At 48.9% G+C, this 17083-nt stretch overlaps 1 protein-coding gene across 4 annotated transcripts in view; it reads right to left on the bottom strand.

The window, feature by feature from the left end:
- Positions 1–17083, bottom strand: part of DHX29 (DExH-box helicase 29) — a 125400-nt gene that overhangs the window by 52847 nt on the left and 55470 nt on the right. For all 4 annotated transcript variants that reach the window (XM_073559940.1, XM_073559942.1, XM_073559943.1 and 1 more), the window contains exons 17-18: positions 1394–1514; positions 153–237 (exon numbers count right to left, since the gene is read on the bottom strand). In XM_073559940.1, coding sequence (XP_073416041.1) covers positions 153–237; positions 1394–1514 — 206 coding nt within the window. The remainder of the gene's footprint in view (positions 1–152; positions 238–1393; positions 1515–17083) is intronic.

Below are 17083 nucleotides of genomic sequence, written 5' to 3'. Positions count from 1 at the left end.
TATTTTTTTGAGCACGCCGAATACACTCGGTTAGCACCTGAGCATGCTCAGATAACACCTTATTCCAGCACGTTCACTCATCAATAATGCCAGTGTATAGAACCAAATAAAACATCTGGGAAATCTATTTTGATTTTCCTGTAAATTTTTACCTTTCTTGTTCCTGCTGGCGGAAGTACGAACGCTTCAGCCTGGTCCTGACTGGAAAGGATGGAGTGCAGCGCTATCAACTTGTATCTTAAAAGTAAAAAAACAGACAAGCATTGACCCAAACAATGTAGTCTCAGATACATGACAGTATGAGTAAAACAGCTTATCAGCAGTACCATATGTGAAATGCTTTTAAGATGACATGTCACCAAATCAAAATAGTGGCCAGATTTTGCTCTTACTTTATTCCTGCTGCTCCTCTGACTATTGCAATTTTTTACTGTTTTAAATCCGCCATACTGTTCTAGAGATATGGGCCTTTTTATTTAGTGCTAATTTGTATGGTTTTTACGAGGGGGCATGGCTCACAGCAGCCATAAGACAGGCCCCAGAGGAACCTGTGAGCACCGCCCCCTTGGTAAAAACCCATCAAAATGAGCTCTAAATATAAAAGGTCCATATCTTTGGACTCGTATGGTGGATTTACAAAAAGGAAAAAAAATGGTGTACTAAGGGGAGCAGCAAGGAGGAAATAAAAGCAAAAACTGGCTACTTTTGACCTGGTGACAGGTTCTCTTTCAAGAAGAGTATATTATGAAAAATCTCTGGTGCCAATCCCAATACAGAGCCATTCTGGAATGGCGATTTAGAGATCATTCAGGGCAGTTTGTGGACCTGGTTTATCAACTACCCAAAATTTGCAAGTAACTTAGCCTGGTTTCCTCTATAAATAGACTGCCCTGTGTGATACACTAGGCTACGTGGTGACATTTCAGCTCATTAGAGTAACTATAGAGTGCTATGAATATGCACGCTCTGTTTGGTACAGTATGCAAGTGGTTGCAATAGGAGAGTTGGAAAAGGCTGCTGCCAAATACCTTCTGCAATGTCACGCTGATGCAGAGGGAGGTCTTCAAACACTACTACTGAAGCCGAGAAATATTATAATTATATAATGTAGTTATACAATGTAGTAGAGATGAGCAAAAAGATTGGCACTACCTTGGTCCGGCGTCCACTTTGACACTCCTGGACCAGGACAGTGCCAACGTGAATGCCAGCGCCCTGAATGCCTGGTACCATTACTACAACCCTGCGACCTGGGGTGAAGCTTAGTGACTAGGCCTCACATCATAGCATTATGTTGCAGGATGCCGGCGTTAATGTGCTGTGCACTGCCCTGGTGCAGCCGCCATGCAGGGTGGTACAAATCTCTACAATGCAGTTTTCTACAGTCCATTACCTCCTCCTGTCATTAAACCTCTTGTCAGAAGATAGAAGGTCATAAAGTTGCTGAATATCAGCCAGGCCGGGTAAGAAGATCAGCACAGCTCCCTCCACATTTCTGTACTGTGCACTTCTGTCTGGTGGAAGAAAAAAGCAGAAAATTGAGTAATAAAGCAATGACGTTGGAATAAAAGTCCTAAAAAGACTGTGAGCAGCAGAAATGGGGGACATCAGTGTCCTGATATGTTTTATGGCAAAACAAAAATCCTGAAATCTCCCATCAATAGGCTGCTAATCATTCACAGTCGGACAATGCCCACCTGTGCGGAACGTTACACGAAAATCGGGCAGTGTAAACAGGCTGTCACCTGATGAACAAGTAAAATGCTGTTCTGAAGAGCACATTGTCGTGTGTAAACAGAACATGTGCTGCCGGATTGTTGTGAGCATAGGAAAAGCAGTCGGATCATCTATCTGGAAAGGCTATTAAACAACCACCAATCGGCAAACATGATGCCGATTTGTGATGATTTAGTGGCCACAGGTCGTGCAGTGTAAACACCTCCTTAGACTGTGTAGAAAAGGTCATCAATGTCAGATCAATAGGGGGACCTATTACTGGCACCCCCATTGCTCAGCTGAGTGCAGCCTTTTCATTGTTTATCGGGCACACCGCCGTACATTTTGTACTTACTGTGCTCAGTCTGTATTCTAAAATGGGTTGTTCAGGCCACAGACATCCTTATGATAGATCAATAATATCAGATCAGTAAAGGAGTTTGACCCGGCACCTTCACCCATCAATTGTCCGCAGCTCCTTATACTATGTACAATTGGCTGCTGCAGGAGCTGATCGCTGATTAAGGGGGTGCCACGTGTTGGACCTCCACCAAACTGATATTGATGACTAGTGTTGAGCATTCCGATACCGCAAGTATCGGGTATCGGCCGATATTAGCGGTATCAGAATTCCGATACTGACTTCCGATACTTTTGTCATATCGGATTCCGGAATCGGAATCGGAAGTTCCCATCATGCAATGAGCCTGCTTGCTTTGATTAAGCCAATGGGAATCCTCCGAAGTGTGGGCACATCCTGTTAGGCATGTAGGCATGTTAACTATTGGCATGGCTGTGATTGGCTGCCGAAATGATGTCATGATGCACTATAAAAGCCACCGCAGCCGCCATTTCTGGTCACTCTGCTGTGAATTCAGTTAGGGACAGGCTGCTGTAGAAGACTGTGAGGGACAGTTAGAAATAGCGATTCCACCAAACATCTAGTGCTTTACCCAGGCTACATAAACCACCACTGTAGCCTTCTTTGCCCTAGCAGCAGTGTTAACAGCTGTCTGCAAGGGCTGTGTGAGTGCAGCTCACGCTGTGGAGTGGGTCCTGCAGCCACGTCAGGCTGTAGGCCACCCAGTGTGATCACTGCTGCCTCATACATCTTTTATTTTTTGAGCTGCATTTTTTACATAATTTCAATCTAGTGTGCTTCCATCCGTATCCATATACGTTGGTTGCAAACACTAGTAGTAGACAGCGGAGCCTTTCTGCAGCCTTTCAGTGCTAGTGTCCACTTTGCTGCACTGTTCACGGCTGTCAGAGAGGTCTCTGACTGTGTGTGAGTGCAGCTCACGCTGAGTAGTGTGTCCTGCAGCTACGTCTGGCTGTAGGACGCTCAGCGTGCGTCAGTGCCTCACATATTTTTATTTGAGTGCAGCTCATTTTTTCTTCTATTAGTGTGCATCCATCAGTCTCCATCTACGGTGGTTGCAAACACTATATAGGAGTACACAGCGGAGCCTTTCTGCAGCCTGTCAGTGCCAGTGCCCACTTAGCTGCACTGTTGACGGCTGTCTGAGAGGTCTCTGACTGTGTGTGAGTGCAGCTCACGCTGAGTAGAGTGTCCTGCAGCTACGTCTGGTTGTAGGACGCTCAACGTGCGTCACTGCCTCACACATATTTGTCTTTGAGTGCAGCTCATTTTTTCTTCTCCTATTAGTGTGCATCCATCCGTATCCATCAACATTGGTTGGTTGCAAACACTATATAGGAGTAGATAGAGGAGCCTTTTTTTCTGGCTTGTGCCCTGCCGGCGCAGCCAGATTAGTATTACCCAATTTTTTTGGAGCCTCATCTTTTGCATTGTAGGTTACCTGCCTGCATTGTAATAGCTCCAAAAAGTTGGTGATACTATCAGTTTCAATTCTTTGTTCACATACTTTGAGTTTGTTTCCAACAAAGAAACCACAAAAAAAGTTCACCAAACACTACATTTGGAACTTGTGTAGGCCACATCAGCTCCTATTAAAGTGTAGTCCACACACACACACTTCATAAAATTAGTGTTTCTTGTACCTGTAACCAGCTGTTCAGGAATAAGCACACTAAGGCCCCCCTTTGTACTTTTCTGCCTATGTTAAGCAGTCTGGCAAGATGAAGAAGGCAGGGAGTAAGGCGCGTGGGCGTGGGCGTGGAGTTTCAGCAGGGAGAGGACGTGGGGATTCTGCAGGGAGAGGACGTGGGGATTCTGCAGGTAGAGGACGTGGGGATTTTGGGCCTGCTGCGGGCACCAGTGGATCAGCATCCCCCAGTTTTAGCAGGCAACAGTCCTTTATGCGCAGCTTTGTAGGACCTCAACGTACCCCACTGCTGCAGGAGGAACAAATTGAAGCCGTTGTCGGATGGATGGCAGCTAACGCATCGACTTCAATTACTTCCGCATCCTCTCAGGATCAGAGCACCGAAGAGCAACCATCTGTCTCTTCACCACCTGCCAAAGTGCCCAGGCAGTCAGAGAGACATGGACAGGAGCCATCACAGTCTCTACTTCTGTTCTCGGAATCTGTTGGCTTGGAAAGAGGGGGCCAGCCAAGCAGCATTCCTGAATGTGAAGAAGAGGGAGTATGCAGTGATGCGCAACTTCTTTGTCCCTCTGAATCTGAAGAGGCGAGTGGGCCAGTGCCTATGGTCAGCACACCTCAGTACGCATCAGATGATGACGAGACTCAGTTGCCACTTTCTGGTTCGTACGGTGCTGGCGAGACAACCCCGGAGAAGCAGCTGTTTGAAGAGGGGAGGGAAGATGATGAGGGGAAGAGGGGAAGAGTCTTGAGGAGATCATTTGCATATTCCCAGTGCCTTCTGGGATAAGTGAAGAGTCTCCGCGAGCTCAACAATCACTGGGTTTTGGCCGTTGCAGCTGAAAAGAGGAAATCGGAAAACCAGGGGAAGAGTCTTGAGGAGATCATTTGCATATTCCAAGTGCCTTCTGGGATAAGTGAAGAGTCTCCGCGAGCTCAACGATCACTGGGTTTTGGCCGTTGCAGCTGAAAAGAGGAAATCGGAAAACCAGGGGAAGAGTCTTGAGGAGATCATTTGCATATTCCAAGTGCCTTCTGGGATAAGTGAAGAGTCTCCGCGAGCTCAACGATCACTGGGTTTTGGCCGTTGCAGCTGAAAAGAGGAAATCGGAAAATCAGGGGAAGAGTCTTGAGGAGATCATTTGCATATTCCCAGTGCCTTCTGGGATAAGTGAAGAGTCTCCGCGAGCTCAACAATCACTGGGTTTTGGCCGTTGCAGCTGAAAAGAGGAAATCGGAAAACCTATCGGCGCGCGAATTTGGGCTCATCTTTCATCGTTTTTAAGAAATCTCAAGATGGAAGAGGCCAGGAGCCATTTGGTGAGCTGCATTTCTTGCTACATGTTCACAGACTTACCAGTGGAAAAGCCAAACTTCACATGCCACAAATGCAAGCTTGTGTCCCTGTTGGAGGAAAAGTTGCAAAATCTCGAAGAGAGGTTAGCTACGTTGAAGATCATTAAGGAAGGTGAAGAGTTCTTGGACAGAACAGAATTATCTCTTCATGTTACAGAAAGAGAAGAAATTCGAAGTGCACCTGAAGAAACAGAGGAATGGAGACATGTGACCCAGAGAAGCAGGAGGATCAGGAGGCAGTCAGCACCCATACTGCTCAGAAACCAATACCAGGCTCTCACGCAGGAAAACAATGAAGAAATACATCAGGATAAGACTTTGCCAACAAGCAGCAACCTTGTACGCCTTCAAAGTCCTCCTGGATGGAGAAAGAAAAATGTTGTGAAGAAGAAACGGAGAGTGGTGGTCATGGGGGATTCCCTGTTGAGAGGAACTGAGGCCGCTATCTGCAGACCGGATATAACTTCAAGAGAAATGTGTTGTCTTCCAGGTGCAAAAATTAAAGATGTGTCTGACAGGATATCAGGACTCTTCAGACCTACAGATGACTACCCATTCCTGCTACTACATGTGGGGACAAATGACACTGCAAGAAACGACCTGGAAACCATCTGCAGAGACTTTGAAGACTTAGGCAAGAAAGTGAAAGAACTGGGAGCGCAGGTGGTCTTCTCTTCCATCCTCCCAGTGGATGGCCATGGAACAAGGAGGTGGAATAAGATTCTGCAGGTGAACAACTGGCTACGTCGATGGTGCCGTCAGCAACGATTTGGATTTCTGGATCACGGAGTGAACTACTTATACGATGGACTACTTGCTAGAGATGGGGTGCACCTTACGAAGACTGGTAAGCATGTATTTGGAAGTCGCCTTGCTACACTTGTAAGGAGAGCTTTAAACTAGAACAACATGGGAAGGGAAGCAAAAGACCAGAAAAAGCCATACACCTGACAAATGCTATTGAGAACTCTGCTATTAGAAGTGGAAAGGAAGAACAAAGACGAAAGAATCTAATTAATAAAAATATTGGAGAAAGAGAAACCAATCACAAACTAAAATGTTTCTATACTAATGCACAAAGCATGGGCAACAAACAAGGAGAATTGGAACTACTAACACAGGAAAAGAAATATGATGTCATTGGAATCACTGAAACTTGGTGGGACAATACACATGATTGGAATACAAGACTAGAAGGATACAATTTATTTGCAAGAAACAGACTTGATAAACGAGGAGGGGGTGTCGCATTGTATGTTAGAAACGCGTATATCTGCACAGAGATTGAAGCTTCAGAGACTGGGAGTTCTGTGGAAACTGTTTGGGTAAGAATACAAGGACAGAACAATGGAAAGGACACCATTGTAGGCATTTACTACAGGCCGCCTGTGCAAGCTGAAGCTATGGATGAACTCTTTATGCATCAAATGGCCAAGTTCTCCAAAAAATATGACATAGTTGTCATGGGAGATTTCAACTATCCAGACATTTGTTGGGAATCTCTCTCAGGCAAAACTAACAGGTCAAGGAAATTCTTATCCTCTCTTGCTGACAACTTTATCTTCCAAAAGGTAAGGGAGAAAACAAGGGGAACTGCTACCTTGGATCTAATCCTTATAAACAGGGAGGAAATGGTTGAGGAGGTAAAAGTGGCTGGGACCCTAGGAGGTAGCGACCATGCTATTTTAGAATTTTGGATAACTAGAGGCGGAAGACCTGTGAAGACTCAGACATCAAGGTTAGATTTCAGAAAGGCAGATTTTAAGGGATTCAGAAAGAGAATTGGAGGGATCCAATGGCTGGATATCCTTAAAGACAAAAATGTCCAGGAAGGATGGGAAATCTTGAAAAATGAAATTCTCAAAGCACAGTTGTTAACAATTCCGAAAAGAGGGAAGAATAGGAAGCAGTTAAGGAAACCAGGATGGATGAACACAGAACTTAAGCACATGCTAAAAAGGAAGAAAAAAATGTTTATAAAATGGAAAGAGGGAGGCATATCTAAAGAAGAATATAATGCTGTCTGCAGAACCTGCAGGGCACAAATCAGATTAGCTAAAGCTGAAAATGAATTGAGACTTGCAAGAGATGTCAAAAGCAATAATAAAGGATTTTGGGGATATGTCAAAAGTAAAAGAAAAGTCAAAGATGCTATAGGATTTTTACAGGATGAAAATGATGAAATGGTAAGACAGGATGTTGAGAAGGCTGAACTTTTAAATTCCTATTTTGCATCTGTTTTCTCTCAGAAAGGAAATGTAACATCAACTGTTATTCACTGTCCTATTAAGGGAATAGAAGAATCCAGGATATCTATAAACAGAAAGATAGTGAGGAAACACTTAGCTAGCCTAAATGAATTCAAGTCTCCAGGTCCAGATGAATTACACCCCAGAGTACTGAAGGAGATAGCAGAAGAAATTTTTGAACCCCTCTCTATAATCTTTGAAAATTCTTGGAGAACAGGAGAAGTGCCAGAAGACTGGAGAAGAGCAAATGTTGTTCCTATCTTCAAAAAGGGGAAGAAGGTGGACCCAGGTAACTATAGGCCGGTGAGTCTGACTTCTATACCAGGAAAGATCTTTGAACAAATTATTAAACAACATGTATGTCAATACCTGGATAAAAATGAAGTGATTAAACAGAGTCAGCATGGGTTTGTAACTAATAAGTCATGTCAGACTAACTTAATTTCCTTCTATGACGGTATCACTGATTGGGTAGATCAAGGAAATGCTGTAGATATAGTATATCTTGACTTCAGCAAAGCATTTGACAAAGTCTCTCATACAATCCTTATTGAAAAAATGATTAAGTATGGAATGGACAAGGCAACTGTTAGGTGGATTCATAACTGGCTTAGTGATCGGACCCAAAGAGTGGTCGTAAATGGCTGCACATCCAGTTGGAAGAATGTCTCAAGTGGGGTACCACAGGGCTCTGTCCTGGGCCCTGTATTGTTCAACATCTTTATCAACGATTTAGATGAAGGAATTGCGGGTAAACTGATTAAATTTGCTGATGACACAAAGCTAGGAGGGATAGCTAATACTAGAGAAGAGAGAGAGAGGATTCAAAAAGATTTAAATAAACTGGAGAAGTGGGCAGCAACTAACAGAATGGTTTTTAACAGGGAGAAATGCAAAGTACTACATCTGGGCAATAAAAATGGAAAAAGCATATATAGAATGGGAGGAATAGGGCTAAGTGACAGCACATGTGAAAAAGACTTGGGTATACTAATAGATCACAGACTGAATATGAGTCAACAGTGTGATGCAGCAGCAAAAAAGGCAAATGCAATTCTAGGATGTATTAACAGAAGCATACAGTCTAGATCACGTGAAGTCATTATTTCCCTCTACTCCTCTTTGGTCAGACCTCATCTGGAATATTGTGTCCAGTTTTGGGCACCACATTTTAAAAAAGACATCAACAAACTGGAGCAAGTTCAGAAAAGAGCGACCAGAATGGTGACCGGTCTGCAAACCCTGTCTTATGAGGAAAGGTTGCAGGATTTGGGAATGTTTAGTTTGCAAAAGAGAAGACTGAGAGGAGACTTAATAGCTGTCTACAAATATCTAAAGGGCTGTCACATTGTAGAAGGATCAACTTTATTCTCATTTGCACAAGGAAAGACTAGAAGCAATGGGATGAAACTGAATGGGAGGAGACACAGATTAGATATTAGAAAAAACTTTTTGACAGTTAGAGTGATCAATGAGTGGAACAGGCTGCCACGAGAAGTGGTGAGTTCTCCTTCAATGGAAGTCTTCAAACAGAGGCTGGACAGACATCTGACTGGGATGATTTAGCGAATCCTGCTTTGAGCAGGGGGTTGGACCAGATGGCCCAGGAGGTCCCTTCCAACTCTACGATTCTATGATTCCTTGACCCATCATGGCGTGAGGAACAGGAAGGTGGTGGGAGCAGCTCGGAGGAAGAGATTCCCCTACCGGCCAAAACAGGAGGCAGAGGGAGGGGGAAGACTTGGTTGCCTGTACCCTCCACTTCGGCACCCGTTAGGAGCATTCCTCATTCCAAAGGCAAACCGGGCGCTCCCAAGAGTTGCAGTGCGTGGTCCTTTTTTGACACAGTTGCAGATGACATTTGCTTTGTCAAATGCAAGCTGTGTCATCAGATAGTCAAAAGAGGGAGAAATGTCAGCAACCTCAATACCACAAATATGTGGAAACATGTGCGCACCAAGCACGAGTTGGAGTTGCAGAGACACCCTGAAGACGTAGGCCAACGTACAGCACCACCTACCACCTCTTCAGTTCGTGTTGGGGCCTCTTCCTCCAGCTCACACACTGCTGGTTCGGCTTCCTCACAGGATCGCCAAGGAAGAACCTCTGCCACTGTTGTCCGGAGACCCTGTCAGATTCCACCCATAGCAGCACGTTCCCATCCATCACAGCCATCGGTAGCACAGGCATGGGATAAAAGGCGCCCTTACTCGGCAAACCATCCCCGAGCACAGTCTCTGAATGCTGGCATTGCCAAACTTCTGGCAGTTGAAATGCTGTCATTCAGGCTGGTGGACACTGACACCTTCCGGGACTTAGTGGCATTGGCAGTCCCCCAATACAACGTGCCCAGCCGCTTTTATTTCAGCAGGCGAGCCGTCCCTGCCCTGCAGAAACATGTTGAGGGCAAAATAAAACATGCGCTACTAAACGCCGTTAGTAGCAAGGTCCACCTGACCACCGATGCGTGGACCAGTAACCATGGACAGGGACGATACCTTTCCCTCACTGCCCACTGGGTCAATGTTGTGGAGCCGGGTACAGATCTGGAGAGTGGCGCTGTACGTGTTCTTCCAACGCCACGGATTGCAGGACTCCAGTCTGTACACATAGACTCCTCCTCCTACTCAAGTTCCTCAGAAACAGCAGAGCAGGAGCCTGTTACGACCGATATGAGCACAGCCGTGGCCAAACGTCAACAGGCTGTACTCAAATTAATTTCTTTGGGGAATCGAAGCCACACAGCGCAGGAGCTCTGGAATGCTATCAAGCTGGAGAGCGATGTGTGGTTTGGGCCAGCGAATCTCCAGCCGGGCTTGGTAGTGTGTGACAATGGCCGAAATCTGGTGGCAGCTCTTGGCCTAGGCAACCTCACACACATCCCATGTCTGGCACATGTGCTTAACTTGGTCGTGCAGAGCTTTCTGAGGGACTATCCGGATCTTGATGCACTGTTGCACAAGGTCCGCATAGAGTGCGCTCACTTGCGACGTTCCAGCACGGCAAGATCGCGCCTCGCTGCTCTGCAGCGACGATTTGGCCTTCCGGAACATCGCATCATATGTGACCTACCCACCCGGTGGAATTCAACGTTACATATGTTGGAGCGGTTGTGTGAGCAGCAGGCAGCAGTCATGGAGTACCAGCTGCATCAGGCGCAAACAAGTCGCACTGTGCGCCGTTCACACTTCAGCACCATTGAGTGGGCCTCTATGAAGGACATCTGCCTCGTTTTGCGTGCCTTCGATGAATCCACGCGGATGGCGAGTGCAGATGATGCACTAGTCAGCATGACTGTTCCCCTTATCTGCCTGCTTCAACAAACACTGCAAGCACTAAGGGATGAGGTTTCGGAAGAGGTGGAGGATGAGGAGTCCCAAATGCCATCTGCTTCTGGACAGTCTGCGCTACGTGTTTCCTCACAAAGGCCTAGGCAGGGGACACTTTGTGAGGAGGATGAGGAGGAGTCGATGGAGGAGGAAGACATCTCTCCAGAGGAGGGAGGTACACAAACCTCTACTCAGTATGTACAGCGAGGGTGGGGTGATGCAGAGCAGGCCGAGGTCACGCCTCAAACAGGGGACAGCGGTTCTTTGGCAGTTGGGAGTCTGCAGCACATGGTTGATTTCATGCTGCAGTGCCTGAGAAACGACCGCCGCATCGCCCACATTCTCGTCTCGGCTGATTATTGGGTGTACACCCTCCTAGATCCTCGCTACCGGGACAGCGTACAAAGGCTCATACCAACGTTGAACCCGGAGCGTAAACTGCGGGAGTACGAAGAGTCACTGGTGCAGTCCATAATGTTTTCCATTCCACCCGACAGCATTGTTGCTAGTGCTTTACAAAGCAGCTCTGTGCGTCGAGGCAGTGGAGGAAACTCTGCACAAAGAGGGAGCAGAGGCAGCGCCGCAGCACAAGGCAAGACCACTATGGCCCAAATGTGGCAAAGTTTTGTGTGTCCACCACAATTGTCTACACCATCAGCGACGCCTCGAGTCAGCAGGAGGCAACGCTTCCGTCAGATGGTGTCAGACTACATGTCTTGCCCTGTCGCTGTACTCCCAGATGGCTCTTCCCCCTTCAAGTTTTGGGTCTCTAAGCTGGATACATGGCCAGAGCTTAGCCAGTATGCATTGGAGGTGCTGGCTTGCCCTGCTGCCAGTGTATTATCGGAACGTGTCTTTAGTGCCGCAGGTGGTGTACTAACAGACCGTCGCACGCGACTATCTTCCGATAATGTTGACCGGCTGACTTTTCTGAAAATGAACAAGGCCTGGATCTCCAAAGACTTTGCCATTCCTCTTACAGACTAAATTAGTGGTTGGCAACTGTATCCAGGTCTGCTGGTGTGTTCATTTTTCTACCACCTGAACTATAATCCCTGTGCTTCAACACAGCCAGTTGTCGCTCAGATGTGTCGTCTGCACAGAGAAACACACTAGCTCCTGTGTTAGTGGGGTTCAGTAACGCCAGCTGATCCCCTGCTGTGTGGACGGCAAAGTCACCAGCTCCATCAACATTCAAACCACTACTGATTTTTAACCGTGCCCAACTTAGGTCTCTGGCTCCACTGTCTCTACTATTTCCCCTGACCTCCAACCCCGCCATCTACATCTCTGAAGTGGCGTCAGCACAATCTACACTTGTTCCTGTGTTCCTGTGGCTCAGTCCCATCAGTTTATCCCCTGATGTGTGTCCGGCAAGGTCTCCTGCTCTGTCCACATTCCCATAACCAGTAGTGGGAATGAGGACAGAGCTGGCGAACTTGCCGGACAAACATCAGGGGATCAACTGACGGGACTGAGCACCAGTAACACAGGAACAAGTGTAGATTGTGCTGACGCCACTTCAGAGATGTAGCTGGCGGGGTTGGAGGCCAGGGTAAATAGTAGAGACAGTGGAGCCAGAGGCCTAAGTGGAGCATGGTTAGAATCAGTAGTAGTCAACAACCTCCATAAAAACCGCTGCCCATTGGCCTCTGCATGCGGCATGCGTAATCCTGGGCTCCAACAGTGTCAGTTGGTGTTCAGAAGTGTCGTCTCCACAGAGCCAAACACATTCGTTCAAGTGTTAGTGGGGTTCAGCACTGCCAGCTGTTCCCCTGCTGTGGAGATGGCAAGTCTCCTGCTGCCTTCAGCTGCCAAAAGCAACAGGCCCCAGCCTGCTCCTCGCCTAATCCTGGGCTCCAACAGCGTCAGTTGGTGTTCAGAAGTGTCGTCTCCACAGAGCCAAACACATTCGTTCGAGTGTTAGTGGGGTTCAGCACTGCCAGCTTTTTCCCTGCTGTGGAGATGGCAAGTCTCCTGCTGCCTTCACCTGCCAAAAGCAACAGGCCCCAGCCTGCTCCTCGCCTAATCCTGGGCTCCAACAGCGTCAGTTGGTGTTCAGAAGTGTCGTCTCCACAGAGCCAAACACATTCGTTCGAGTGTTAGTGGGTTTCAGCACTGCCAGCTGTTCCCCTGCTGTGGAGATGGCAAGTCTCCTGCTGCCTACACCTGCCAAAATCCAGTAGGCCCCAGCCTGCTCCACGCCTAATCCTGGGCTCCAACAGCGTCAGTTGGTGTTCAGAAGTGACATCTCCACAGAGCCAAACACATTCGTTCGAGTGTTAGTGGGTTTCAGCACTGCCAGCTGTTCCCCTGCTGTGGAGATGGCAAGTCTCCTGCTGCCTTCACCTGCCAAAAGCAACAGGCCCCAGCCTGCTCCTCGCCTAATCCTGGGCTCCAACAGCGTCAGTTGGTGTTCAGAAGTGTCATCTCCACAGAGCCAAACACATTCGTTCAAGTGTTAGTGGGGTTCAGCACTGCCAGCTGTTCCCCTGCTGTGGAGATGGCAGTCTCTCCTGCTGTCACCTCATTCCAAATACAGTAGGCCTCTGCCTACACCCTCCTATTTCCTGGGCTTCAACACAGCCAGTTGTAGCTCGGAAGTGCCGTCCACACGGAAAGAGACACTTGCTCCCGTGTCTCAGTGGGGTTCAGTAACGTCAGCTGATCCCCTGCTGTGTGGATGGCAGTCTCTCCTGCTGTCACCTCATTCCAAATACAGTAGGCCTCTGCCTACACCCTCCTATTTCCTGGGCTTCAACACAGCCAGTTGTAGCTCGGAAGTGCCGTCCACACGGAAAGAGACACTTGCTCCCGTGTCTCAGTGGGGTTCAGTAATGTCAGCTGATCCCCTGCTGTGTGGATGGCAGTCTCTCCTGCTGTCACCTCATTCCAAATACAGTAGGCCTCTGCCTACACCCTCCTATTTCCTGGGCTTCAACACAGCCAGTTGTAGCTCGGAAGTGCCGTCCACACGGAAAGAGATACTTGCTCCCGTGTCTCAGTGGGGTTCAGTAACGTCAGCTGATCCCCTGCTGTGTGGATGGCAGTCTCTCCTGCTGTCACCTCATTCCAAATACAGTAGGCCTCTGCCTACACCCTCCTATTTCCTGGGCTTCAACACAGCCAGTTGTAGCTCGGAAGTGCCGTCCACACGGAAAGAGACACTTGCTCCCGTGTCTCAGTGGGGTTCAGTAACGTCAGCTGATCCCCTGCTGTGTGGATGGCAGTCTCTCCTGCTGTCACCACATTCCAAATACAGTAGGCCTCTGCCTACACCCTCCTATTTCCTGGGCTTCAACACAGCCAGTTGTAGCTCGGAAGTGCCGTCCACACGGAAAGAGACACTTGCTCCCGTGTCTCAGTGGGGTTCAGTAACGTCAGCTGATCCCCTGCTGTGTGGATGGCAGTCTCTCCTGCTGTCACCTCATTCCAAATACAGTAGGCCTCTGCCTACACCCTCCTATTTCCTGGGCTTCAACACAGCCAGTTGTAGCTCGGAAGTGCCGTCCACACGGAAAGAGACACTTGCTCCCGTGTCTCAGTGGGGTTCAGTAACGTCAGCTGATCCCCTGCTGTGTGGATGGCAGTCTCTCCTGCTGTCACCTCATTCCAAATACAGTAGGCCTGTGCCTACACCCTCCTATTTCCTGGGCTTCAACACAGCCAGTTGTAGCTCGGAAGTGCCGTCCACACGGAAAGAGATACTTGCTCCCGTGTCTCAGTGGGGTTCAGTAACGTCAGCTGATCCCCTGCTGTGTGGATGGCAGTCTCTCCTGCTGTCACCTCATTCCAAATACAGTAGGCCTCTGCCTACACCCTCCTATTTCCTGGGCTTCAACACAGCCAGTTGTAGCTCGGAAGTGCCATCCACACGGAAAGAGATACTTGCTCCCGTGTCTCAGTGGGGTTCAGTAACGTCAGCTGATCCCCTGCTGTGTGGATGGCAGTCTCTCCTGCTGTCACCTCATTCCAAATACAGTAGGCCTGTGCCTACACCCTCCTATTTCCTGGGCTTCAACACAGCCAGTTGTAGCTCGGAAGTGCCGTCCACACGGAAAGAGATACTTGCTCCCGTGTCTCAGTGGGGTTCAGTAACGTCAGCTGATCCCCTGCTGTGTGGATGGCAGTCTCTCCTGCTGTCACCACATTCCAAATACAGTAGGCCTCTGCCTACACCCTCCTATTTCCTGGGCTTCAACACAGCCAGTTGTAGCTCGGAAGTGCCGTCCACACGGAAAGAGATACTTGCTCCCGTGTCTCAGTGGGGTTCAGTAACGTCAGCTGATCCCCTGCTGTGTGGATGGCAGTCTCTCCTGCTGTCACCACATTCCAAATACAGTAGGCCTCTGCCTACACCCTCCTATTTCCTGGGCTTCAACACAGCCAGTTGTAGCTCGGAAGTGCCGTCCACACGGAAAGAGATACTTGCTCCCGTGTCTCAGTGGGGTTCAGTAACGTCAGCTGATCCCCTGCTGTGTGGATGGCAGTCTCTCCTGCTGTCACCACATTCCAAATACAGTAGGCCTCTGCCTACACCCTCCTATTTCCTGGGCTTCAACACAGCCAGTTGTAGCTCGGAAGTGCCGTCCACACGGAAAGAGACACTTGCTCCCGTGTCTCAGTGGGGTTCAGTAACGTCAGCTGATCCCCTGCTGTGTGGATGGCAAAGTCTCCTGCTGCCTACACAGTCGTACCGCTACTGATTTTTAACCGTGCTCCAATTAGGCCTGTGGCTCCACTGTCTCTCGTATTTCCCCTGTCCTCCAACCCCGCCAGTTACAGTTCCGAAGTGGCGTCTGCACAATCCACACTTGTTCCTGTGTTACAGGTGTTCAGTCCGGTCAGTTAATCCCCTGATGTGTGTCCGGCAATGTCGCCTGCTCTGTCCACATTCACATAACTAGTTATGGGAATGTGGACAGAGCAGGCGACATTGCCGGACACACATCAGGGGATTAACTGACCGGACTGAACACCTGTTACACAGGAACAAGTGTGGATTTTGCAGACGCCACTTCGGAGCTGTAACTGGCGGGGTTGGAGGACAGGGGAAATACGAAAATCAGTGAAGCCACAGGCCTAAGTGGAGCTTGGTTAAAATTAGTAGAAGTCTACAACCGATCTTAAAATTTCTTCAATGCAGCCTCAGCCTGCTCCGTGCTTGTCCCTGGGCTTCAACACAGCCAGTTGTTGCTCTGAAGTGCCGTCTTCACAGAGTAAAACACTAGCTCCTGTGTTTGTGGGGTTCAGTAACGTCAGCTGTTCCCCTGCTGTTTTGATGGCAATCTGTCCTGCTGCCTCCCAATTGACAGCACATCAGGCCTCAGCCTGCTAAGTGCTTGTCCTGGGCTCCAACATCGCCAGTTGCTGCTCATAACTGACTTTGGCACGGGTACTCCCTCCTGCCCAGCTTGGTTCCAGCCCTGCCTGCTGTTTCCGGGAAGTGTCAATGTCAGTTTGCCACCCCAAGTTGCCATGTCGTGTTGCGGTTGGGTTAGCCGAGGCTAGGGTGCCAGCAGTTTAGGTGCTTCCTATGTGGACTGCGGGTTCTGGTAAGAAAGGCTTGTTCCGTAGTGCCAGTAGGACAAGCACCCCCTGTAGGACTGTGTGATTCGGTAGCTGCGGCCAGCTTGCGGCATGCCAACTTTGCTTTTCAGGGGTAACTTCTGCTACCCCTCCGGGTTCCAGCACCGTCAGCTGGTTCTCGTCAGAGCCTTTGGCCTAGGTGCCTCCATCTCGGTATCCGAGTTCCGGCAACGTCTGCTGGTCCTTGGTAGTGCTTTGTAGCACAGGTACCTCCTGCTTAGTAACCGGGTTCCAGCACCGTCAGCTGGTCCTCGGTTGTGCCATTGGCTCTTATTCCTTCTGCTGCCCCTCCGGGTGCCAGCACTGTCAGCTGGTCCTCGCTATTTCCATTTGCTCTTGCAGCTTATGCTACCCCTCCGGGTTCCAGCACCGTCAGCCGGTTCTCGTCAGAGCCTTTGGCCTAGGTGCCTCCATCTCGGTATCCGAGTTCCGGCAACGTCTGCTGGTCCTTGGTAGTGCTTTGTAGCACAGGTACCTCCTGCTTAGTAACCGGGTTCCAGCACCGTCAGCTGGTCCTCGGTTGTGCCATTGGCTCTTATTCCTTCTGCTGCCCCTCCGGGTGCCAGCACTGTCAGCTGGTCCTCGCTATTTCCATTTGCTCTTGCAGCTTATGCTACCCCTCCGGGTTCCAGCACCGTCAGCTGGTTCTCGTCAGAGCCTTTGGCCTAGGTGCCTCCATCTCGGTATCCGAGTTCCGGCAACGTCTGCTGGTCCTTGGTAGTGCTTTGTAGCACAGGTACCTCCTGCTTAGTAACCGGGTTCCAGCACCGTCAGCTGGTCCTCGGTAGTGCCATTGGCTCTTGTTCCTTCTGCT

Source organism: Dendrobates tinctorius, unplaced genomic scaffold (genome assembly GCF_039654945.1).
Source record: "Dendrobates tinctorius isolate UK_male_01 unplaced genomic scaffold, ASM3965494v1 ptg000285l, whole genome shotgun sequence".
NCBI classification, from domain to species: Eukaryota; Metazoa; Chordata; class Amphibia; order Anura; family Dendrobatidae; genus Dendrobates; species Dendrobates tinctorius.
The sequence above is the reverse complement of the archived record's forward strand: the minus strand, read 5'-3'. Positions and strand labels throughout refer to the sequence as shown.